The sequence below is a fragment of the Macrosteles quadrilineatus genome, unplaced genomic scaffold, assembly GCF_028750875.1.
Source record: "Macrosteles quadrilineatus isolate MER2022 unplaced genomic scaffold, UCM_ALF_1.0 Scaffold_6__1_contigs__length_79288215, whole genome shotgun sequence".
Lineage (NCBI taxonomy): Eukaryota > Metazoa > Arthropoda > Insecta > Hemiptera > Cicadellidae > Macrosteles > Macrosteles quadrilineatus.
The window spans coordinates 77,274,265-77,300,171 of NW_026542599.1; the positions used below are offsets into that span (position 1 = coordinate 77,274,265).

The 25,907-nt window shown below is 35.5% G+C and overlaps 1 protein-coding gene across 1 annotated transcript in view; it reads right to left on the reverse strand.

Annotated features, from left to right (window-relative positions):
- LOC128996250 (protein SAND) overlaps window positions 1-20,078 on the reverse strand; it is a 58,230-nt gene extending 38,152 nt beyond the window's left edge. Inside the window, exons 1-3 of the mRNA XM_054421429.1 lie at window positions 19,976-20,078; window positions 17,686-17,876; window positions 15,590-15,787 (exon numbers count right to left, since the gene is read on the reverse strand). Coding sequence (XP_054277404.1) covers window positions 15,590-15,787; window positions 17,686-17,876; window positions 19,976-20,002 — 416 coding nt within the window. The 5' untranslated portion in view covers window positions 20,003-20,078. The remainder of the gene's footprint in view (window positions 1-15,589; window positions 15,788-17,685; window positions 17,877-19,975) is intronic.
- Between the last annotated feature and the right edge of the window lie 5,829 nt (window positions 20,079-25,907).

A 25,907-nucleotide genomic window follows, 5' to 3' on the forward strand; every position in this document is an offset into this window, starting at 1 on the left:
ATACTAGGTGAACCCGTGCGAATTTGCACGAATAATAAATTAGGATATTATAGCAACGTCGTTAGAAGTTGCGTCGTTGTATCGACGTTGATCTTGAGCTCAAACGTTAGCTATATGCATTCTAAGGTCTTTTTGCTGTTCAGTAGGAGTTGTTTGCAGGACGGAGCTGAAAACTTGCGCGTATGGATTAATATAAACCAAATGTTGAGTCAAAATGTGCATGAGTACAGTGCTGCAAGAGCCATTAGCTTTTATTTAGCATTCTTTCTTGAACAGCGGTTTTGACGTCATAGATATAAATTTGGGAAGATGTGGGATACTCCCCTTCTGATGGTTGAAAGGTGCCAATTGAGTGATAAATTGTGTCGTGCACCTTATACATGAAAGGCCCTCCACAGTTATGTACTTCAATTTTAGCTCGAGTGCTGACCATTGCGAGCGCAGAGTGTTGTACGATCTAATGTTCTCTTTGTAGTTTTTGCTCTTCAAATGATTTGCTCCATTAAGTAGGCTCTGGATATAATAGATTTCTCGGTATGGTGGTAGGTAGATTCACTTTTCCTTTATGGCAGCAGGATGAAAATCCTTCGCCTCGTCCTCTTTGCTCTTCTTTAAAATGTAGCGCAACACATTTCTGACATTTTAATGCCATCTTGCCAAGTGCATACTAGTCCAGTGAATAGAGGTATGTTAACTTACAAACGGTCCGGTAAGTCTAATTTTTTTATATGTTGTCTAGGATGGTAAGTAGGTGTTTAAAATGAAAAATGCACAATTCTCTCCCCTCCGGGCCCGCCACCATATTGAAAAAATGAAAAAATCTGTACTTTCTAGAGATTTTTGCCTATATCTCCGTTTTGGTGCGTTTTGGCGAAAGATACGTAATGTCAATGTTGTAGACAATTAAATTTCCTATGATATAAGTATAACAATTGGGTTCTAAGACTTATGGATACAAATATATTTTTTTTTTTTTCAGTAAAACGTTGATTTTTTGGTAATTTTTTAAATCTCTATTACGGAAAGTAAATAAAAGAAACGTCTTATAACACTTAAAACATATATTTACGCTTATACTGTTACTCACAAGACGGTAAATATACAAAAAAGGTGGTAAGTGGTGATCGATTTCGATTGGACACTCCAATCATCATCAGACCCAATAGGCGAATGACAAGAATCTTGAATGGCGTCCCTACTTATACCCTATTGGCTACCGGAAGCACCGGCCAATACATTTTTATAAGTACAACTGGAATCAAAATGTATTTGTTCATTAATCAACTTATTTCTATCTTTACATTTTTCCTTATAAATATACAATTCTTCCCAAGCATTCATTACATATCCTTTCTTACAATTCTTTAAAATATCTAGGCTATCCTCCATTTTTCCTAGTGAGTGCCCATTTTGTAACAGGTGTTGTGCGACATTTGATCTTTCCGGTTTGTTGTTCCTCCATGCAGATATGTGGTTTTTGAAGCGGTTAACGAAGTTCACAGTCTGTCCAATGTAGAAGCTATCACAATCGTTACAATTGATTTTATATATGCCTGAAGTGTCGAATTTGTTACAATCTTATATTTTTGGATGCAGTATTTTACTCATGGTGTTCTGAGTCCTGTAGGCTATTGAAACTCCGTATTTCTTGAATTTGTTAGCAGTCCTTTGTGTTGTAGTCCCCGTGTAGCTAAATGTGATATATCTAGTGTTTTCCTCTTTTATCTCTTCTAATGTTGTTCTGCTGTGTAGTGTATTCTGTCTATCGATTTTCCTCCTCGTCTTCCTTGCGATGTCCTCTATCGTCTTGGTCCGAAATCCATTCACTTGAGCGATCTTCTTAATGGTGTCCAGTTCTTTTTTCCTATTGGCTTGGCTAAGTGGGATCTTATAGGCTCGGTACAGCATAGATCTAAAGGCTGCGGTCTTGTGGATTGTCGGATGGATAGACTTGTTGTTGATTGTAGTGTCCGTTTGCGTAGGTTTCCTGTAGATGTCAAACTCTATCTTGCTGTCTTTTCTCTCTAATGTGAGGTCCAGGAAGTTGATCTTTTTGTTTTCTTCAAACTCGTTGGTAAAGGTGGTGGCTGTTTAGTGTCTGCATCATCGTTTCGTGCTCCTGCTCCTGGGCTTGTCTGAAGCCAACCTTCAACCGCCCTGAAGCCAGGTTGGATGGGCCTAGTGTGAGTGCAGTCAAACTGTTAGGTGTTACCATTGATGAGAAACTTACCTGGAACCAGCATATTGATGTAATTTGCAAAAAGTTATCTCGAGTTAATTGTCTTTTAAGGAAACTAAAATCCCAGGTGACGTCTGACTATCTTAAACTAGCCTATTTTGGTTTGTTTCATTGCCATTTAAGCTATGGCTTGGTCTTATGGGGCCATGCTCCGAACACTACTAGAGCTCTGATTATGCAGAAGACTGCTGTTAGAATTTTATCTTCGAGTGGTAGACGAGATCATGCCAGACCACTTTTTGAACAGCTCGGCATTCTCACGATACATAGCCAATACATTCTAGACTGCCTCCTTCTCTTGAAAACTGACCCTAGGCTCCCTCATATTACACGAGACCAACTCCACAATTACAACCTGCGCTCTGCAAGAAATGTGGATGTCCCGAGGTGTAGGCTATCAAAGACCAAGGACTGCTTTCCAGTGTTAGCACACAAGCTCTACAATAGACTGCCCCTTCACATTAAATAACTTCTTCTTGAACCTTTTAAAGTGAAACTAAAACAATGGCTGAGTAGGAAGTGTTTTTATTCCATTGAGGAATACTTTACTACTGCAATGGACTTTTGAGTATGAATCCGGCCGCCATGTAGTGTAAATACTGTAAATATTAGTTTATTAATTCTTAAAAGTAAATTTTATTTGACAAGATCAATCCAGACATCTGGTCAACGATCGCCAGTTGGTAATGGTAATGGTAAGATAACAAGAATGTCGTCTACATATCTAACATACAGTTTTACATCATGATTTTTTCTTAAATTCGTTAACATTTCTTTTTCCTGATGCTGTAAAAATATTTCTGACAAAATTGCCGAAAGTGGACTTCCCATAGCTAAACCATCTGTTTGTTCGTAAAATCTATTGTTAAATCTAAAATAATTTTGCTTCAAAACATTCACAAGTAATTTTACAATCTGATTGACATATTCATCGTCTAAACTATTCTGTAAAAGCCTACATTTAACAAGATCTACAGTTTCGGATACAGGTATGTTTGTGTACAGATTTGCGATATCAAATGAGACTAGCCTACTATTCGAATCTATATCTATGTTCTTGACACGTTCAACAAATTCATAACTATTCTTTACATTGTATACATATTCTAATTCTAAATCATTGCTGAGCTTACTTGCTAACAATTTTGAAACATTGTAGGTAGGAGCACATTTAAAGTTAACTAATGGTCTGATGGGTACATTCTTCTTGTGTATTTTTGGGATCCCTTTCATCACGGGCGCTTTAGAATTTAGGATGTTCATCTTCTGTCGACATTCTTCGGGAATCACTCTGGTGCATCTCTTCACAACGTCGGACAGCTCTCTTTGTCATGAGCTCTCGACGTCATCAACCTTACAGACATTCAATTCAGTGAAGAAGAAACGAAAATACTGAACTACGGAATGAAGTACAATTTCCCAATGAAGAAGAAGGACGAAAACGAACTACTAGCTACTGAAGTTGAAGCAAATGTAAAATCACTCAGAGACGTAGACCATTATGCCGTTCGGAAGGAAGTAACAGCCAACGATTTCACCAGCCAAGGACCCATAGATCCCAGCAGAAATGAAGAACTGAAGACGTGCAGCAAAATAAAGAAGAAACTAGAAGAGAATAGCTCAATCGTTGTGAAAGCAGACAAAAGCAACGCCATTGTAGTGCTCGGAAAAGAAGAATATATAAAGAAGACGGAAGATTTCATCAAAGAAAATAACTTCAAAGAGCTGAAAAAGTATCCAACGCAGAAGTACCAAAGAGAGCTGTCCGACGTCGTGAAGAGATGCACCAGAGTGATTCCCGAAGAATGTCGACAGAAGATGAACATCCTAAATTCTAAAGCGCCCGTGATGAAAGGGATCCCAAAAATACACAAGAAGAATGTACCCATCAGACCATTAGTTAACTTTAAATGTGCTCCTACCTACAATGTTTCAAAATTGTTAGCAAGTAAGCTCAGCAATGATTTAGAATTAGAATATGTATACAATGTAAAGAATAGTTATGAATTTGTTGAACGTGTCAAGAACATAGATATAGATTCGAATAGTAGGCTAGTCTCATTTTATATCGCAAATCTGTACACAAACATACCTGTATCCGAAACTGTAGATCTTGTTAAATGTAGGCTTTTACAGAATAGTTTAGACGATGAATATGTCAATCAGATTGTAAAATTACTTGTGACTGTTTTGAAGCAAAATTATTTTAGATTTAACAATAGATTTTACGAACAAACAGATGGTTTAGCTATGGAAAGTCCACTTTCGGCAATTTTGTCGGAAATATTTTTACAGCATCAGGAAAAAGAAATGTTAACGAATTTAAGAAAAAATCATAATGTAAAACTGTATGTTAGATTTGTAGACGACATTCTTGTTATCTTCAGACAAGCCCAGGAGCAGGAGCACGAAACGATGATGCAGACACTAAACAGCCACCACCCGAACCTCACCTTTACCAACGAGTTTGAAGAAAACAAAAAGATCAACTTCCTGGACCTCACATTAGAGAGAAAAGACAGCAAGATAGAGTTTGACATCTACAGGAAACCTACGCAAACGGACACTACAATCAACAACAAGTCTATCCATCCGACAATCCACAAGACCGCAGCCTTTAGATCTATGCTGTACCGAGCCTATAGGATCCCACTTAGCCAAGCCAATAGGAAAAAAGAACTGGACACCATTAAGAAGATCGCTCAAGTGAATGGATTTCGGACCAAGACGATAGAGGACATCGCAAGGAAGACGAGGAGGAAAATCGATAGACAGAATACACTACACAGCAGAACAACATTAGAAGAGATAAAGGAGGAAAACACTAGATATATCACATTTAGCTACACGGGGACTACAACACAAAGGACTGCTAACAAATTCAAGAAATACGGAGTTTCAATAGCCTACAGGACTCAGAACACCATGAGTAAAATACTGCATCCAAAAATATAAGATTGTAACAAATTCGACACTTCAGGCATATATAAAATCAATTGTAACGATTGTGATAGCTTCTACATTGGACAGACTGTGAACTTTGTTAACCGCTTCAAAAACCGCATATCAGCATGGAGGAACAACAAACCGGAAAGATCAAATGTCGCACAACACCTGTTACAAAATGGGCACTCACTAGGAAAAATGGAGGATAGCCTAGATATTTTAAAGAATTGTAAGAAAGGATATGTAATGAATGCTTGGAAAGAATTGTATATTTATAAGGAAAAATGTAAAGATAGAAATAAGTTGATTAATGAACAAATACATTTTGATTCCAGTTGTACTTATAAAAATGTATTGGCTGGTGCTTCCGGTAGCCAATAGGGTATAAGTAGGGGCGCCATTCAAGATTCTTGTCATTCGCCTATTGGGTCTGATGATGATTGGAGTGTCCAATCGAAATCGATCACCACTTACCACCTTTTTTGTATATTTACCGTCTTGTGAGTAACAGTATAGGCGTAAATATATGTTTTAAGTGTTATAAGACGTTTGTTTTATTTACTTTCCGTAAATTTAATAACACGTACAATGCTGATCAAAAAGTTATTTAAATCTCTATTAGTCCAAGCAAATTAAAAAACCTGACACAGGGAACGTTAGAAAAATTACAAAAAAAAAAAAAAGTTTTATGGTTTTATTTTGTAGTGTTGGGTCTGCAGAGGGAAATACTAAAAGTTTCCAAAAATCGGTCTACAGGAAACCTCCTAATATCACGATAAAAATGGCGGCTTTTCCCAACATTGGACAAATTTGAAAAAAAATATACCAAATGCATATTTTATTCAAATTTTTTTTAGATATTGACCTGGGACGACCACCGAAGTTTATTGGGTGGTTAGTACTTCATTTCCATAGGGAGCTCATTTTTGGCCACTATCTTGGATTTGCCATATTGGATATAAATAAAAAAAAAATAATGATAACATTGTGACACATCATTATAAACTAGATTTTCACGCTGATTTCTATGCCGAAATCCGTTTTTAAATATCTGTTTACGTTTTGAAGATGTATTCCAGCGAAAACTCTCCCCCATACATTTCTTATGGACGTTTCGTACTTTGAAGCTTTTAAAAGATAATTTTTCTTATATCTCCTGTTACGAGCTCTGTAATGTGGTTGCCAATGTTATCAACGCTAACGCTTGCAGTTCAATCTAGCCTTTAAATATTCTGTGATGTAAGTGCTTTCATTTGACCTATTGATAATTCAAATTGAACGAGTTAGCAACGGGATACGATCCCCAAACAATATTAAATTTAACTTTTTTTCTTTTTTTATTAAAAGATTAATATCTCGCATTGTTGATACGTCACCAAGTTCTTTGTGGTCTCAAATTACTCATTTATTGTTTTGCTTTATTAATCATTAATCTTTTATTAATCATTTAATAAAATCTAACAAATTTAAAATGAGCAGAGTGCCTTCATTAAACATAAAATAATTTTTATTTTGAAATTTGTCTTTAGTTAAATACTTATATCCCCAATTATAAATTACTCCAAAAACTCTTTATAGTCTTAAATAATTCGTCAAAGTATTGACTGTTATTTTAGCTAAAGATTACCTATTGATTGTTATTTATAATTGGGTATATATGTCTTAAACCAAAGACAATGTCTTAGTAAAAATAATTTAATGTTAAATAAAGGTTCACGACTCCCTTTAAGCCGGGTTTTCCTAGGCGCGGAATCGGCCAGCGGAGAGAGGAACACTAGAGCGGACTCCACTTGTCTTAGGCAATTTAATGTTACTGTTTTTCTAGAAGCGGAGCAGAATGCCATGTTAATTTCAATTCCGCTCTCCGCGTTCCTCTCTCCGCTTGCCGATTCCGCGCCTAGGAAAACCCAGCTTTAGATTAGTCAGATTTTATATAGGGATTAATAAAATTAAAGCCAATCATTTACTAAATAATTCAAAATCAGAAAGAACTTGGTGACGTAATAAAAACTCGAGATATAAATCTTTTAATAAAAAAAAGGTTTCTAATAAGATAAATTTAGTATTGTTTTGGGGATTGTAGGTCGTCGCTAGCTCGTTCGATTTGAATGATCAATAGGTCAATTGAAAGCGCTTACATCACAGAATATTTAAAGGCTAAGCGTTGACGAGAACTGGAGATATAAGGAAAATGGCTTTAAAAACCTTTAAAGTACGAAACGGCCATAAGAAATGTAAGGGGGAGAGTTTTCCTTTGAATATATCTTCAAAACGTAAACATATATTTAAAAACGGATTTTGGCATTGGAATCAGCGTGAAGATCTAGTTTATAATGATGTGTCACAACGTTATCTTTTTTTATTTATGTCCAATATGGCGGATCCAAGATGGTGGCCAAAAATGAGTTCCCTATGTAAATGAAGTACTAAGCACCCAATAAACTTTGGTGGTCGTCCCAAGTCAATATCTCAAAAAGTGTTTAATTAAACATGCATGTGGTATATTTGTTTCAAGTTTTTCCAATGTTGGGAAAAGCCGCCATTTTTAATCGTGATTTTAGGAGGTTTCCTGTAGACCGATTTTTGGAAACTTTTAGTATGTCACTCTGCAGACCCAACACTACAAAATAAAACCATAAAACGCTTTCTTGCAATGTTTTTTAACGTTCCCTGTGTCAATTTTAGTTTGCTTGGACTAATAGGGATTTGGCAAAATACTAAAACAATTTGACGTTTTATTGAAAAAAAAATTAATATTTTCGTATCCATAAGTCTTAGAACCAATTTGTTATACATATATTATAGGAAATTTAATTGTCTACAACATTGACTCTACATATCTTTCGCCAAAACGCACCAAATCGGACATATAGGCGAAAATCTCTAGAAAGTACCTATTTTTTTGAAATTTTCAATATGGCGGCGGGCGCGGAGGGGGGGGAATTGTGCATTTTCATTTTAAACACCTACTTACCATCCTAGACAACATATAACAAATTTAGACTTACCGGACCGTTTGTAAATTAACCCCCCTATTTTTGTCTCTATTTACTGGACTATACTGCTGAATTCATGTATTTGTCAGTGTAATTTTGTAAGAATACGTTGCCACTAACTGTTCCAGGTCCTCGTCTGGGCTGGGGGACGTTTTGCATTGCTTGCCGTGTCCGACCGGCAATATTTCTTTGTCGTCGGCTCCTTGGCATGTTTAAACAAAAATATGATGTAAAACTTTTCTCCCTTCGTGTCCTATAGGTAACATTTCTTTGCCAGGTTTATAATTATTTTGAAAAACCTGCAAACTGTTTACATTTCAAAACTAAACAAAACAGCTTTTTACTAATGTATTGACATCTGTTTTAGAATATAATAACATTCAAATCAATCACAATGTTATCCTTATGGAAGGAACTTTGAGGGCAGCCCACGCCCTTAAAAAGATATATTTTGAAAATCTAAAGCTGGTTTGCACATCTACACTACCAGACGAATATTTTGGTATATAATATGTGGGGTTAAATTTTAAAACAAAAAAGCCTTATTGTTCACAAAGTTTCATGTCGCGTATTAAATATATAGATTCAATCACTAATACATACTAATATTACTCATATTAATGATAAAAAACAAAAAAATGGTATAATGTTGACATTGTAGATAACCGATAATACTATTAGTCAAATTTAAACTAAGATTTACCCATTGTTACAGGCCAAGACAACGAAGAGATTAGTTGTGAAAATGTATAAAGAAAGAACTGGACTGAGGGTCAACCGGTGTGGCCTATTCATAGACAAAACTTTTCCATTTTTGGGGGCTAGCCCAGATGGATTAGTGGAAAGCGGCGGTCTGATAAAGTCAAATGTCTATACTCAATAAAGGACACTATCTATCTAAAGATTCTAAAGACCACTTGAAAAGTAACAAAACCACGTTTCTTGAACTTGCCAGCGGAATGCTTAGAAAAAAAGTCATTACTACTATTTTTAAATCAAAGCAAGGTCAATTAAACATTTCCAAAATAAATAAATAAATAAGGTCTTTATTTGCAAGTGTTCATCAAAGTACAGGGTCCGGCAAAAAAACCTCCCTGATTTCAATAGGCATTTGCAAAAAGAATAAGAAACATACAGAACAATTACTTATATTTTTAAATAGCCTATATGATGCCATTTTACATCACTTAGTACACTTTACTTGGTTTTGAAAATTATGTCCGATAAATGATGTCCCTCATTGTTAAGGCATTCACGAAGTCTTTCCCTGAAGTTGTTCATAGTTCTTCGTGTAACTTCCCTTGGAATGGCTGCCACTTCCCGCCTAATGGCATCTTTTAGTTCTTGCAGAGTTCTGGGACGATGTTTGTATACTTCAGCCTTTAGGTAGCCCCACAGAAAGAAATCACAAGGTGATAAGTCGGGTGACCTTGGGGACCAGGAAATGTCTCCTCTTAAAGAAACAAGACGTCCAGGGAACAACTCTCTTAACATTTCCATGGACCGCCGAGCAGTGTGAGCTGTGGCTCCGTCCTGTTGGAACCAAACTTCTTCTTCCTCATGGTCTAAAACAAACTGGTTTATCTTGGGTCGGAGAAATGTCTCTATCATGTGACAGTAGCGATTGGCTTTGACCGTTACTGTTTGTCCATCTTCTTCAAAAAAGTACGGTCCCCACACACCAAATTCCGCAACAGCGCACCAAACCGTGACTTTTGGGCTGTGTAGTGGTTGTTGGTGGAGTTCCCTAGGATTTTCTTCAGCCCAGTAGCGGAAATTCTGTTTGTTAACAGTTCCACACAAGTGGAAGTGGGCTTCATCAGAAGAAATGAAGACAGCATCTGGGGGAATGTTTTGCAAAATGTAATCACATGCAGCCCTGCTAGTTTCATAATCTTCTTCAGACAACTTTTGGCCAACCATTATTTTGTAGGGATGCAGATGAAGTTCTTTGTGCAGAATTCTCCTTACACTCCTTTCTGACAATCCCAGGGCAGCTGCATGTTTAACCGCTGAACGCTTTGGAGACTGTTGGATGGATGTTCTCACTCGCGCCACATTCTCCGGTGTTATTGCAGTACGAGGTCGTCCAGTTGGTTTTCTTTTTAGTGATGACCCTGTTTGTCTAAAGTTTGACACCCACAGTCTAATTGTTTTCGCATCAGGAACACTATCACGTCGGCCTAGTTCGAATCGAATCCGAAACGCTCGTTGAGTAGAAATCACAGAATCGCCATTTTTAATAAACTCCTCCACAACAAACGCCCGATGCACACCGAGCCAAGCCATGGCAACAATGAAAATGGCACGTGCACCGCTACGTAACAATACCCCCTCCACATCTCTATCCCCACTACAACTCACGTGATGTCTTGCTCAAACCGGGGAGGTTTTTTTGCCGGACCCTGTACAAACTCTGTTTTTCATGACAACTTTTGTCAAATTAAGTAAATAAAATAAAAAAATCCATACATAAAATCAAAAGTAAAAATATCTATACAGATTAGGTAAACATTTCTTTTACACATTTCTTAAACCTAGTATAACTGTACTCTTAAAGTGGGTGGCAAAGCATTGTACTTTTTTGGGCCAAAGTAACTAAACACCTTCTTCCCCGTTTCCAGTTTTGTCTTTGACAAGTGCAACAGGCTGTCCTGTTGAGTACCTTGCTCATTGATTTCATGCCTAAACACCAAATTTTTCATTAGGTAATCAGGTTTTCCCGTCTAAAGAACTTTGCGGACCAGATTTACAGTTTGTATGTCGGAATACCCCATGATTGATAACACCTTGGCACTCAATCTGTACTCGCTAGTGTGATAAATTTTTTTCAGATGGCAGAAAAATCTAAGCACTCTGTTCTGCAGCCAGGTAAGGATCATCAAATTTTCCCGAGTAAGGCAACAGGCAAAAGCAGGAAGAGCATAGTATATAACAGGAAAAATAGTTGAACGGACAATTTCCAGCTTAGAAAGTTCTGGTAATTGCTCCAACACAGAAAGGTTATAAAGTGGTGTGACTTCATCATTTTCACCAGAAAAAGAGAGTTGTTCGTTGAGAGGATTCTTATTGATGAGGAATTCTGGCCAAAAGTACGACCAAAATTAGTAAAAATCTACCAGGAATTATTTTACCAGAAATAGTTGACAGTCGCATCATTAGAAATATGAGGATAATGAATCCTCCCTCCATCATTGAGGCCCAGCAACAATTGAAAAACCGACCCAAAAGAGGGTAAAAAATAGTCCACGAAGCAGACCACAACATTGAGAGATCCCAGCGTCTGAAACCTAACATAGTTCCAACTCTTGGTTCACCATAGCTAAATAAATAACATTAAAAACAATACAAGATGGTTAGTTTAAACAATTTTACAGTAATAGACAAATTAAAGCATTCACAGTTTATGCATTCTCACTGATTTACAGTACAGTATTTACAGTTTTTTTTAAGAGAATCTTGGAGTGTTAGATGGGATCTAATACAGGAGTTTAACTTTTAGACAACTGAAAAAAAGCAATTAAATCTCAAAAAGTATTTTTTCCTTGTTTGTGACTTTTGTTATCAATTCTGTTTATAGATCTTTTAATGTAAAAAAAAATGTATTTTAAATTAAGTTTATTACCTATTTTATTTTCAGGCTTTTGTCAAGGAGTTACTTTCTGTTATTTATTTACAAACATAAATTAATGTGTCAACCAAACAGACGGTTTAGTAACCATTGTTTTTGTGTGCACATAAGTATGTATCATTGTGTCATGTAAAAAATTGATCAATAAAGCACATTTCATTCATTCATTCATTATTTACAGTACCTAACTTTATTAAATTTGAATGCTACTTATTTTTAGTGTGTTTTTAACCAAGCCCCAAATAGAGCACATGTATTATATAATAACAATTACATTTTAGCGAATTTCCCATATAGGGAATAAGCTATTACCGCAGGACTCATGGAAAGACCTAGACCCGGGACCGATTGACTTTTTCATTTTAAGGTCCCCAGAGGCCACAAACACCATCCGTTCAAAAATGTTTAGATTTTGATGAAATTTAGTTAAAAAGTGTAAACATACATTTATACATTTATTCGCGAACCAGCATGATCGGACTATGGGAACGGGGGTTTATGGGGGGGGGGGGGGGGGGTTATGGGGTAAAAATTGGTTTTACCCATTTTTGACTCTAAAATCGTATAATTTTACCTAAAATTTCTTTCCAGACTAATTTTTAGAGCTTAAAAAATAAATAATTTTGTATATTAAAGCGTTGTTGTTTGCCTAACGGTTACAGAGATAGTTAAAAATACTTTGAATTTAAAATTCCCATGTTATTCTTATGGAGAATTAATAAACTGTTGTAGTTTGCTTGTTTATGGACATATTTAAATCAAATTTGGTAATTTTGTTTATTTCATAATAAGCTATCAACATTTCAATCAAAAACACACCTCAATACCTTCCCTGTAGCAACAAACCTAGGTACTCATTAAAGATAATGTTATTTAAATAGGAAATAAATCTGACAATTTTCAGGGAATATTTTAGTAGAATTCCAGCCAGGTAAATGGAAATTTGCTTTGTCTGCAGGTTTGCTGCGACAGGGGTAGACATAGACATAGACATAGACATACTTTATTTGCACAAAACATTCCATACATGTCATTACATTTAGAATAGGTGCATTGTCAAAGTTATATCCATACATAAAATATTTAACATTTAAACTTAAAATTAAACACTTAAAATGAAAAAAAAATGCTCTAAATTGAAGTTCTGTAAAATCTTCAATTAAGTAAAAAGCCTTGTCAATAAGTAAATTATCTATTGTCTCTTTAAATTTGGTTTTGCTTAGTGACTTATAGCACGGCGGAAGCACATTGTACGCAATCTCAGCCCTGCATACAATGGAGATTTTTCATATAGGGTCAAACGGTGTTTGGGGAGTCTAAATATATTTTCATTTCGGGTTTCATACCTGTGATTAAAATGTATTGTTTCTGGTAGCTCATTTTTAACTGAATGTATGTAATTTAATAATTCTAGAATATACAACCCCGTTAATGTCTGAATTTTTTAATTTTGAAAATGTTTCTTACAAGAACTGCGTGGATGAGAGTTGGTGATAATGCGAATAATACGTTTTTGTAACCTGAATATAGTTTTAATACCAGTAGCTTGACCCCATAAAATTATGCCATATCTTAATAACGACTCATGATAGGCATGATAAACGACTTTAAGTGTCTCAATAGAAACACAATAGAGGCGAAGAATCAACTGAGATTTGTGGAGCCACGGCAGTAAGTAAGTAAAGTAAGTAATAGAAACACAGTCCCTTAAATGTATGAATAAAGATTATATCGACCTAATTTTGGTAAGTAGATAATTTAAATGTGAATCCCATTTAACTGCGTCATCTACATAAACCCCTAAGAATTTATGAGCTTCAACTAGCCTAAATTAAAAGAACAGTTTTCCATATTTTTGTGTCTAGTAGAAAATTTAATAATATTTGTTTTTTCAACATTAGGTTTTAACCCATTTTCTAAAAAAAATTGCTCCATATCCTTTAACACACCTTGCAGAGAAGAAAACATATCAGTTGTATTATTATTTTTTATCAAAGCAGTAGTGTCGTTGGCAAAAAGAATTAGTTCTTTATAGCTTTTGGAAGATCATTAATATAAATAAGAAAAAAAGTGGGGTATTATTAGTTGCAAAGGAGATCTAACAGTTTAATGTAGTATGGAAAAATAATTTGCAAGGTACAGTAGAACTCCGATTATCCGAATCAATAGGGACCAGGCACCATTCGGATAATCAAAAATTCGGATAATCGGAGTTTTACCGGAATTCCGGGAATTTTAAAGAAAAATCCTCATTTTCAGTACTAAGTGAACTTTTAATTAATAATAATTTCAATCAGAACATTTTTACAGTTTACAATGCTCATAGTACAAGTGTTCTATACATGTTATTAAGTCAATAGTGTTCCACCAAAGTCCAAAATTGGCTAAATGTGTTTAATAACAATTCTTTGATATTTTGCAAAACTTATTACTGTAGCTTTACGTTTTTAAAATTGTTGAAATAAGCGATTCGGATAATTGGAGATTCGGTTAATTGGAGTTTGGATAATTGGAGTTCTACTGTACCTGCTATTGAGGTATGAGGTTGATTTTTATTATAACTACAGTCATAGATAAAACATACTCCCTTAGTAGATTTCTCATCCTTATGGAACAGCTGAAGACAATATTATTGTTAGTTCATGTACGGTTTATGTAGAGGTCGTGTTTTGTTCACAATTTGTTTCCCGTTATTACAGCCATTTAAAACCTCGTTTAAACAAATAATACGGTCTAATCATAAACAATAACTTGTCCCCTAGTTATATAACCAAACAGTAAAGCACAAATCAAGAAACTAACCCTAAAATAATGGAAACAAAGTTTCATCGACACTGGCGCCTTTGTGCCACGTACATGAACTAGACACGAAAAACGTGCTTCAAAATTTACAATGGGATGAGAAGTCTACTTGTGTTGGTTAGTCTATGCTACAGTTATACCAAATTATAAAATCGTACATAGTAAATATTTTGACTCTATAAATGAAATGTTAAATTAGCCTACATTACATAAAATACATCATACTGATATTTTAACAGGTTTAAAAAATCAGTGTGCATGTCACTGGGGTGTGTATATATTTGGATGTTCATACTACCAGTAAGGTGGTAATTGGCCATTCTTTGAATCATTATTTTATGTTACAATTAATTAAGTTGAAGATGAATTGCAGACCCCCCCCCCCCCTAGTCCATGACCAGAGCCTGGGTAGACATTAAACAAGCGACTAGTGTTAGTGTAGCGACACAAGACATTTCAGAATTCAGATAACGCAAATAATAGCAGCAGCAGGGGGGGGAGGTGAACGTTTGCCCCAGCCCAACGTTAAACCAAATTTCATCAAAATCGGACAAATATTACTCGAGTTTTATCATGTTCACGGACACTTATATAACAACTATTTATACATATATGTGTATATATATAAATCTGAACGAACGGTGTTTTTGGCCTCTGGGGACATCAAAATGAAAAAGTAAATCAGTGTTGGGCCTAGGTCTTACCGTGCCACCTACGGTAATAGGGAAATTTGCTAAAATGGACTTAATCAAACTGAATTTCTACAGCACCATAGGATGAGAAATTCTAAGGATTTTTAAAGCATGCTCATAAATTAAAAATGAGGAGCTTTAGAAAATCAGAGTGCTTGATTTATTTCACCAAATAGTGATAAATAAAAAACAAAAGGGTTTTTAAGTTGTTATGTTCCAGAGTGACCAAGTTTAAATATTTTTACTGCAACCACAACAAAAAGATTAATCCAGTGCAACTCACCTAAGCTGTAAGGACAAGTGATCGACGGACTCGAAGAGTTGCGAGACCGACACAAGCATGATCGGTCCTTTGATCAGAAAAACTATGACACAGTTTCCTGCGTGTATGGATTGGATGCTATCATTGCTGTCTTGTATAAATGACACCAACGCCTGCATCACTCCGAACAATGTCACCAGCCGATCCTCGTTGCCGTATCTGACGAAGAATCACATATGTTCCTATGATTAGTAATTCTTAATTATTATTAATTGATAATTCTTTGATTGTATGGTTATACAAGTTATTTAAATGTGTTATAATAATTAGGTCATGAGTAATATATGGCTGTGACACGGATATGGTTTGGCTCAGTATTTAATTTAAGTTTACAAATATTCAACATCAGACTGGTAGCATGCTCCAGTGAATTTATAATATAATTGACCCTCAACAATCCTCATGAGCCCAGTAACGCTACAATTGACCCTCAACAATCCTCATGAGCCGAGTAACGCTACAATTGATCCTCAACAATCCTAATGAGCCCAGTAACGCTAATTGACCCTCAACAATCCTCATGAGCCCAGTGACGCTACAATTGACCCTCAAAAATCCTCATGAGCCCAGTAACGCTACAAAATTGAGCCTCAACAATCCTCATGAGCCTAGTAACGCTACAATTGACCCTCAAAAATCCTCATGAGCTCAGTAACGCTACAATTGACCCTCAAAAATCCTCATGAGCCCAGTAACACTACAATTGAGCCTCAACAATCCTCATGAGCCCAGTAACGCTACAATTGACCCTCAACAATCCTCATGAGCCCAGTAACGCTACAATTGAGCCTCAACAATCCTCATGAGCCCAGTGACGCTACAATTGAGCCTCAACAATCCTCATGAGCCCAGTAACGCTACAATTGGCCCTCAACAATCCTCATGACCCCAGTAACGCTACAATTGACCCTCAATAAGGGATTGTTAATTGCTGAAAGTCAAATGTTCGTTTGGTCAAATAATTTATACTTGTACCAATAGGTCAAAAACTACTAGGTATGCAGCCTTATGTCTGCCAATTGAGCGGAGTGAGCATTGATATAATCAAATAACCTTATTTACAAATACAATTTTTTATAAAAAATATTATACATATTACAACATAAAAACATGAGTAAATAAAATATTATTGATCAATAAACCTCATGATTTTAGCCCATCGTTATAATTGTCTTAAATTAAATGGTTTACATTACCTGTTCATCAGTGATCCTATTGTCGTCACTGACGGACAGGTAATATAAACCATTTAATTCAATAGGTGATCCTGAGCATAATGACATTTTCTTAAGTCTATTTTGCTGTTATTTTGGTTAAATAGGCTATAGCATATTATGTTGCATTATATATTCTATAAAATCATAAAACAAAATAACCTAAAAACATATTTTTAAAGAAATAATGAACATTGTTCTGCGTCGATCGGTTTAGAGATTCCACATAAAAGACAAGTAAGGAAACACATTTATGGAAATTCCTATCACACAGGGCACATGGTCTTCCTCCACCGAGAGCATTGTAGTACATGATGGTGAGAGGGCAGTGTTGGACTTTCCCCTAGACATCAGCACTAATTCCAGATACCACTAAGTGTACCATTGAATCCTTCCTCTGTACCTTAGTACTCTTTCATTTTTATGGTATAACCTCTGGATCACTGATTTTTACAATAAAAGGTTTAAATTACCTGTATCCGTCAAGTGATCCTGGTTTGTAGTTGGTTGACTACAGCTGTTTCATGTTAATATTAACACATCTTCAGGTCAAATTGTTACATTGGATTGATTTATTCCATAGACAACCATTCTATGGAATAAATCAATGCAACAATAATTTGACCTGAAGATGTGTTAATATTAACATGAAACAGCTGTAGTCAACCAACTACAAACAAGGATCACTTGACGGATACAGGTAATTTAAACCTTTTCTTAGTATGTACTCTGTGGAGATTCTTACTATGTACTATGTATGAATCACTTCCTCCGGTCCTAATAATTATATTATATTGGCCTGTTACAACAATAACCAATTTTAAGAATTTTATCAATTTATACCTTGAATATACTGGCTTTCCGGCACTACTCAGTATAAAAATGTGCTTCTTCTTTTCTTTCCACTCTGAACTGTTGGTGTAGTCATCTTCTTGTGGCTCCTCCACTAAACTGTCCTCTGTGAGAACCGGTTCCTTTTCTTCCTCGCTTATTGTTAGGGTATTCAGATCAACTGCAATTTCACTAACTTGTTCCTAAAACAAATAAATACTTTTTTCTAAACATGTTATTTGTTCTTGGATTTAAGTAACTGTTCTTAATTTAAGTAGCAAATCTCATCCAGAGAATGGAAGGAAAGAGATAGTTGACAGAATAGTCATCAACACAAGTAACAAAAATAAAATAAAAGTATTTTGCCTACATCTAATATGACCAAAAATTCTCTACAACATAATGAAGACAAAATAACAATGTCCAAGCCTTCACTGAGTAAAAAAATTCAAGATAAAATAGACACATTTGAAAAGACATTTAAGTTAAATTTTAAATAGTGCTATGACACGGTACAGTACAAAAAAGATACCGTACAGACAATTTTAGTGATTTCGGTGCTAAAATAAAAAAATGTTACAATGTAAGAAATACAAAATGGCGGATATCTGGTTAAAGAAGCGATTTTGGAAAAAATGTTACCGGTACGGTAAGCCTACCTATTCTTAATTTTTTCTTTATTTTGACTCAAGGAATCCCTCCGTAAATTATGTCCTCAACTTTTTTGAACACCCTGTATATCTAGGCCTAGCAGTGTTATAAGTAGGCCTACCTAGGTATAAGTAGCACTTTTGAAAAGTTACTTTTTCTACTTCTAGCAAATGTGATATCATTGCTAGATGTTACACAAATCTGCTTTACAGTATAGGCTAGCAGGTTTTGCTACATTAGGCCTATAGTGTAAACCCGTTTTTTAGTTTACTTTTTATAGACCTATAATTTTACCCTTTTTAGTTTGGAATTGTTTGGTAATTGAAAGTTGTTAACTTTTGAGTAATCTCGAGTCGCCAAATTCCTCACTGTTGGACATCAAGACTCCATAATTTCTGAATCGAATGTCTTTGTCACACTGTAAGTTATGTGTCAAAACCTTTCATTTCCCAAACCCACAGTTTCCCCTTCTCAAACAACTTTCAATAAGAGTGTTTTAAAACAGCCCTTTGCAGCAACACCTCACCAACACAAGACACAATAAGACGAAGGCAAATCTTTGACTAACGGTAAACAATCTGAGAGCCAAAGACTTAAAACTTATATAACTTTGGCTACCGGTATATAACATTGCTACTTATATAACTTTTGCTATACCACGTTACGGTACAAAAAAGATACTGTAGGCCTACAGACAATTTTAGTGATTCCGGTGCTCGTGCTATATATGTAGCACAACCTCATTTGCATTCCGAATCGAAAATGAAATGTCAGCCGAAGAGACCTAAGTTATTGTTCGCGGCAGCTAAGTTATCACGGTCATCTTAGGAAGACAGAGGCGGAAGCGAAGGTTTTATGTTTGACCGATTCTTGCTTCGAGAAATAAGTAGGCTACAGTGTAGCACATTTATCACAGGACCTTAATGATGACAATCACGCTGTCGATCCATAATTGGAACGTGAAATAAGGCGATGTTAGCTGACCAAAAAGCCGGTTGTCCACGGAACAGTTCATTTAAGTTTATAATAGCATCCAGATCCCACACACTGTCATTTTCCAGTCCTTCCACTGTAAACAAAGATCGCTGAGCAAAAACATCCGCACCTAGGAGGCTACAACTATGAACTGATGACACTAAATGCTACATAGCATGTAGCCTATGCTAGACAAAAAATATTTGTATAACATTGCTACATATAGGGTAGCAATGTTAGATATAGCACGTAAGTTAATCCTTTTGATCTTTACTGACTCCTTATGGATAGCACAAATTTTGCTATGGTAAGTTATAAGTTTCACTAGCAGGATCTGCTATATACAAGTAGCCTAACAGTGTTATAAAGCTCTTAGCACTTTTGAAAACTAACTTTTTTTAAGAAACTGTAGTCCTACCCTCGATTGAAAATATCAAAACCTTCATTCGATTACGGTTATCTCATATCAGCAAGTTTGGTTACAGTAGTTAGGTTAGGTTGTATACCTTTCATTTTATTAGTTAAAAAATATTGATTAATGATCGATATTACAGTAGTGTAGCCTAGTTAAGGAACTGTACCCATAATAATAATTTTATAAGGGCATTAATTAATAAATGTTAGCTTAGCTATTTAAAAATGATCAATAAAAACGTAAACCGAAAAGGATACTAACCTCCCTATCTGTGTTTTCAGATTCCATATTGGTAGGTGTCGGTGTAGGCTAAGGGAGTATGTTTTATCTATGGTGTAGGTGTTAAGGACAAGGTGTATGGCTCTGGGGAGTGGGATTTTTTAAGCGAGATTTATCCCTATTCGGGGAAATCTTTTCAAACTTTTGATCCCTTTAAGGGATTTTCTCCAGTTTGTATCTACAGCAGTATAAACCATGTAGCCCTTCTATTTTTGGGGCGAGGAACTCGATGGGACCATCGCCGTCCCCCTACGAGCCCCCCCCTTTCAAATTACAAGGGGTAGATGGATATTCTTTGAATAAAATATATTTTTTTCCATGTGTATTTATTTATTATATTATCCTCCATACAAATAAACTCATTTTTACACTTATACTGCCCCCTTGTTCTGTAAGGGGAAGACCCTCCCCCTCCCTTTGACAAAATATATATAATTTTGGAGAATATGTCGGTAAAGCAGTACAAAAATAATGAATATCCCCTATTTTTTGGGTGAGGAATCCAATGGAACCATCGCCGACGACCTAACACCCCCCTTCCTACTTACAAGGGGGGGAATTCCCCCCCCCAGCCAAAATATTTTTTTCCCCATTAGATTGATTTGTTATGTTTTCCTAAATACAAATACACCCTTTATAACAGTTATATTGCCCTCCTTGACCTGTAAGGGGGCGACACCCCCCCATTTGCTAAATGTATATAGCTTTCGAGATTTTGTCTATAAAGCAGTACAAAACCATGGATACCCCCTATTTTCGGGGTGAGAAGTTAAATGGCGCAAACACCATCCCTCTAACTTTGTTAGTTTTCGTGTTAGGGTGGGGGTATATGGATCTGGGGAGTGGGTACAAAATAGGTGTTGTTGGGGGTATGAGTGGTTGTGATATATGTATTTACCTTATTTTGGGGTCGAGAAACTCAATGGTGCAAACCCTGTCCCTCTGTCTGTCTTAGTTTTCGATTTAGGGTGGGGGCATATGGATTTGGGGAGTGGGTACAAAATAGGTGTTGTTGGGGGTATGAGGGGTTGTGATATATGTTTTTACCCTATTTTGGAGATGAGAAAGTCAATGGCGCAACCCCACCCTAGTGAAAAAAACAATAGAAAATCATTAGACATTTAAATGATATCACTACATATTGTATTGATATCATTAGATACATAGTGATGTCAATATTTAGAGGGATGTCTGGCTATTTTGAGGGATGTCTTGTTATTTGGAGGGATGTCTTAATATTTATAGGGATGTCTTTTTATTTAGAGGGATGTCTTGGTATTTGGAGGGATGTCTTGTTATTTAGAGGGATGTCTTGATATTTAAAGGGATGTCTTGTTTTTTAGAGAGATGTCTTGTTATTTAGAGGGATTTTTTGTTTTTTAGATGGTTGTCTTGTTATTTGGAGGGATGTCTTGTTATTTAGAGGGATTTTTTGTTTTTTAGAGGGTTGTCTTGTTATTTGGAGGGATGTCTTGTTATTTAGAGGGATGTCTTAATATTTAGAGGACTGTCTTGTTTTTTAGAGGGATGTCTTGTTATTTAGAGGGATGTCTTGTTATTTGGAGAGATGTCTTTTTATTTAGAGGGATGTCTTGTTATTTAGAGGGATGTCTTGTTATTTAGAGGGATGTCTTCATATTTGGAGGATGTCTTGTTATTTAGAGGGATGTCTTGTTATTTGGAGGGATGTCTTGTTATTAAGAGGGATGTTTTAATATTTAGAGGGATGTCTTGTTATTTAGAGGGATATCTTGTTTTTAAAGGGTTGTCTTGTTATTTAGATGGATGTCTTGTTATTTAGAGGGATGTCTTGTTTTTTAGAGGGTTATTTTGTTACTTGGAGGGATGTCTTGTTATTTAGAGGGATGTCTTGGTATTTGGAGGGATGTCTTGTTATTTAGAGGGATTTTTTGTTTTTTAGAGGGTTGTCTTGTTATTTGGAGGGATGTCTTGTTATTTAGAGGGATGTCTTAATATTTAGAGGGATGTCTTAATATTTAGAGGGATGTCTTGTTTTTTAGAGGGATGTCTTGTTATTTAGAGGGATGTCTTGTTATTTGGAGAGATGTCTTGTTATTTAGAGGGATGTCTTGTTATTTAGAGGGATGTCTTGTTATTTAGAGGGATGTCTTCATATTTGGAGGGATGTCTTGTTATTTAGAGGGATGTCTTGTTATTTAGAGGGATGTCTTGGTATTTGGAGGGATGTCTAGTTATTTAGAGGGATGTCTTTTTATTTAGAGGGATGTCTTGTTATTTAGAGGGATGTCTTTTTATTTAAAGGGATGTCTTGTTATTTAGAGGGATGTCTTGTCATTTAGAGGGATTTCTTGTTTTTTAGAGGGTTGTCTTGTTATTTGGAGGGATGTCTTGTTATTTAGAGGGATGTCTTGGTATTGGGAGGGATGTCTTGTTATTTAGAGGGATGTCTTCATATTTGGAGGGATGTCTTGTTATTTAGAGGGATGTCTTGTTATTTGGAGGGATGTCTTGTTATTAAGAGGGATGTTTTAATATTTAGAGGGATGTCTTGTTATTTAGAGGGATGTCTTGTTATTTAGAGGGATATCTTGTTTTTAAAGGGTTGTCTTGTTATTTGGAGGGATGTCTTGTTATTTAGAGGGATTTTTTGTTTTTTAGAGGGTTGTCTTGTTATTTGGAGGGATGTCTTGTTATTTAGAGGGATGTCTTAATATTTAGAGGGATGTCTTAATATTTAGAGGGATGTCTTGTTTTTTAGAGGGATGTCTTTTTATTTAGAGGGATGTCTTGTTATTTGGAGGGATGTCTTAATATTTAGAGGAATGTCTTGTTATTTAGATGGATGTCTTGTTATTTAGAGGGATGTCTTGTTTTTTAGAGGGTTATTTTGTTACTTGGAGGGATGTCTTGTTATTTAGAGGGATGTCTTGGTATTTGGAGGGATGTCTTGTTATTTAGAGGGATGTCTTGATATTTAAAGGGATGTCTTGTTTTTTAGAGAGATGTCTTGTTATTTAGAGGGATTTTTTGTTTTTTAGAGTGTTGTCTTGTTATTTGGAGGGATGTCTTGTTATTTAGAGGGATTTTTTGTTTTTTAGAGGGTTGTCTTGTTATTTGGAGGGATGTCTTGTTATTTAGAGGGATGTCTTAATATTTAGAGGGATGTCTTAATATTTAGAGGGATGTCTTGTTTTTTAGAGGGATGTCTTTTTATTTAGAGGGATGTCTTGTTATTTGGAGGGATGTCTTGTTATTTAGAGGGATGTCTTGTTATTTAGAGGGATGTCTTGTTATTTAGAGGGATGTCTTCATATTTGGAGGGATGTCTTGTTATTTAGAGGGATGTCTTGTTATTTGGAGGGATGTCTTGTTATTAAGAGGGATGTCTTATAATTTAGAGGGATGTCTTTTTATTTGGAGGTATGTCTTGTTATTTAGAGGGATGTCTTGTTATTTAGAGGGATGTCTAGGTATTTGGAGGGATGTCTAGTTATTTAGAGGGATGTCTTTTTATTTAGAGGGATGTCTTGTTATTTAGAGGGATGTCTTTTTATTTAGAGGGATGTCTTGTTATTTAGAGGGATGTCTTGTCATTTAGAGGGATTTCTTGTTTTTTAGAGGGTTGTCTTGTTATTTGGAGGGATGTCTTGTTATTTAGAGGGATGTCTTGGTATTGGGAGGGATGTCTTGTTATTTAGAGGGATGTCTTAATATTTGGAGGAATGACTAGTTTTTTAGAGAATTGTCTTGTTATTTAGAGGGATGTCTTGTTATTTAGAGGGATGTATTGTTATTAAGAGGGATGTCTTGTTATTTCGGGGGATGTCTTGTTATTTAAAGGGATGTCTTGTTATTTAGAGGGATGTCTTAATATTTAGAGGGATGTCTTGTTTTTTAGAGGGATGTCTTGTTATTTAGAGAGATGTCTTGTTATTTGGAGAGATGTCTTGTTATTTAGAGGGTTGTCTTGTTATTTAAAGGGATGTCTTAATATTTAGAGGGATGTCTTGTTATTTAGAGGGACGTTTTGTTATTTAGAGGGATGTCTTGTTATTTGGAGGGATGTCTTAATATTTAGAGGGATGTCTTGTTATTTAGAGGGATGTCTTGTTATTTAGAGGGATGTCTTGTTTTTAAAGGGTTGTCTTGTTATTTGGAGGGATGTCTTAATATTTAGAGGAATGTCTTGTTTTTTAGATGGATGTCTTGTTATTTAGAGGGATGTCTTGGTATTTGGAGGGATGTCTTGTTATTTAGAGGGATGTCTTGATATTTAAAGGGATGTCTTGTTTTTTAGAGAGATGTCTTGTTATTTAGAGGGATTTTTTGTTTTTTAGAGGGTTGTCTTGTTATTTGGAGGGATGTCTTGTTATTTAGAGGGATTTTTTGTTTTTTAGAGGGTTGTCTTGTTATTTGGAGGGATGTCTTGTTATTTAGAGGGATGTCTTAATATTTAGAGGGATGTCTTGTTTTTTAGAGGGATGTCTTGTTATTTAGAGGGATGTCTTGTTATTTGGAGAGATGTCTTTTTATTTAGAGGGATGTCTTGTTATTTAGAGGGATGTCTTGTTATTTAGAGATATGTCTTCATATTTGGAGGGATGTCTTGTTATTTAGAGGGATGTCTTGTTATTTGGAGGGATGTCTTGTTATTAAGAGGGATGTTTTAATATTTAGAGGGATGTCTTGTTATTTAGAGGGATGTCTTGTTATTTAGAGGGATATCTTGTTTTTAAAGGGTTGTCTTGTTATTTAGAGGGATGTCTTAATATTTAGAGGAATGTCTTGTTATTTAGATGGATGTCTTGTTATTTAGAGGGATGTCTTGTTTTTTAGAGGGTTATTTTGTTACTTGGAGGGATGTCTTGTTATTTAGAGGGATGTCTTGGTATTTGGAGGGATGTCTTGTTATTTAGAGGGATGTCTTGATATTTAAAGGGATGTCTTGTTTTTTAGAGAGATGTCTTGTTATTTAGAGGGATTTTTTGTTTTTTAGAGTGTTGTCTTGTTATTTGGAGGGATGTCTTGTTATTTAGAGGGATTTTTTGTTTTTTAGAGGGTTGTCTTGTTATTTGGAGGGATGTCTTGTTATTTAGAGGGATGTCTTAATATTTAGAGGGATGTCTTAATATTTAGAGGGATGTCTTGTTTTTTAGAGGGATGTCTTGTTATTTAGAGGGATGTCTTGTTATTTGGAGGGATGTCTTGTTATTTAGAGGGATGTCTTGTTATTTAGAGGGATGTCTTGTTATTAAGAGGGATGTCTTCATATTTGGAGGGATGTCTTGTTATTTAGAGGGATGTCTTGTTATTTGGAGGGATGTCTTGTTATTAAGAGGGATGTCTTATAATTTAGAGGGATGTCTTTTTATTTGGAGGTATGTCTTGTTATTTAGAGGGATGTCTTGTTATTTAGAGGGATGTCTAGGTATTTGGAGGGATGTCTAGTTATTTAGAGGGATGTCTTTTTATTTAGAGGGATGTCTTGTTATTTAGAGGGATGTCTTTTTATTTAGAGGGATGTCTTGTTATTTAGAGGGATGTCTTGTCATTTAGAGGGATTTCTTGTTTTTTAGAGGGTTGTCTTGTTATTTGGAGGGATGTCTTGTTATTTAGAGGGATGTCTTGGTATTGGGAGGGATGTCTTGTTATTTAGAGGGATGTCTTAATATTTGGAGGAATGACTAGTTTTTTAGAGAATTGTCTTGTTATTTAGAGGGATGTCTTGTTATTTAGAGGGATGTATTGTTATTAAGAGGGATGTCTTGTTATTTCGGGGGATGTCTTGTTATTTAAAGGGATGTCTTGTTATTTAGAGGGATGTCTTAATATTTAGAGGGATGTCTTGTTTTTTAGAGGGATGTCTTGTTATTTAGAGAGATGTCTTGTTATTTGGAGAGATGTCTTGTTATTTAGAGGGTTGTCTTGTTAT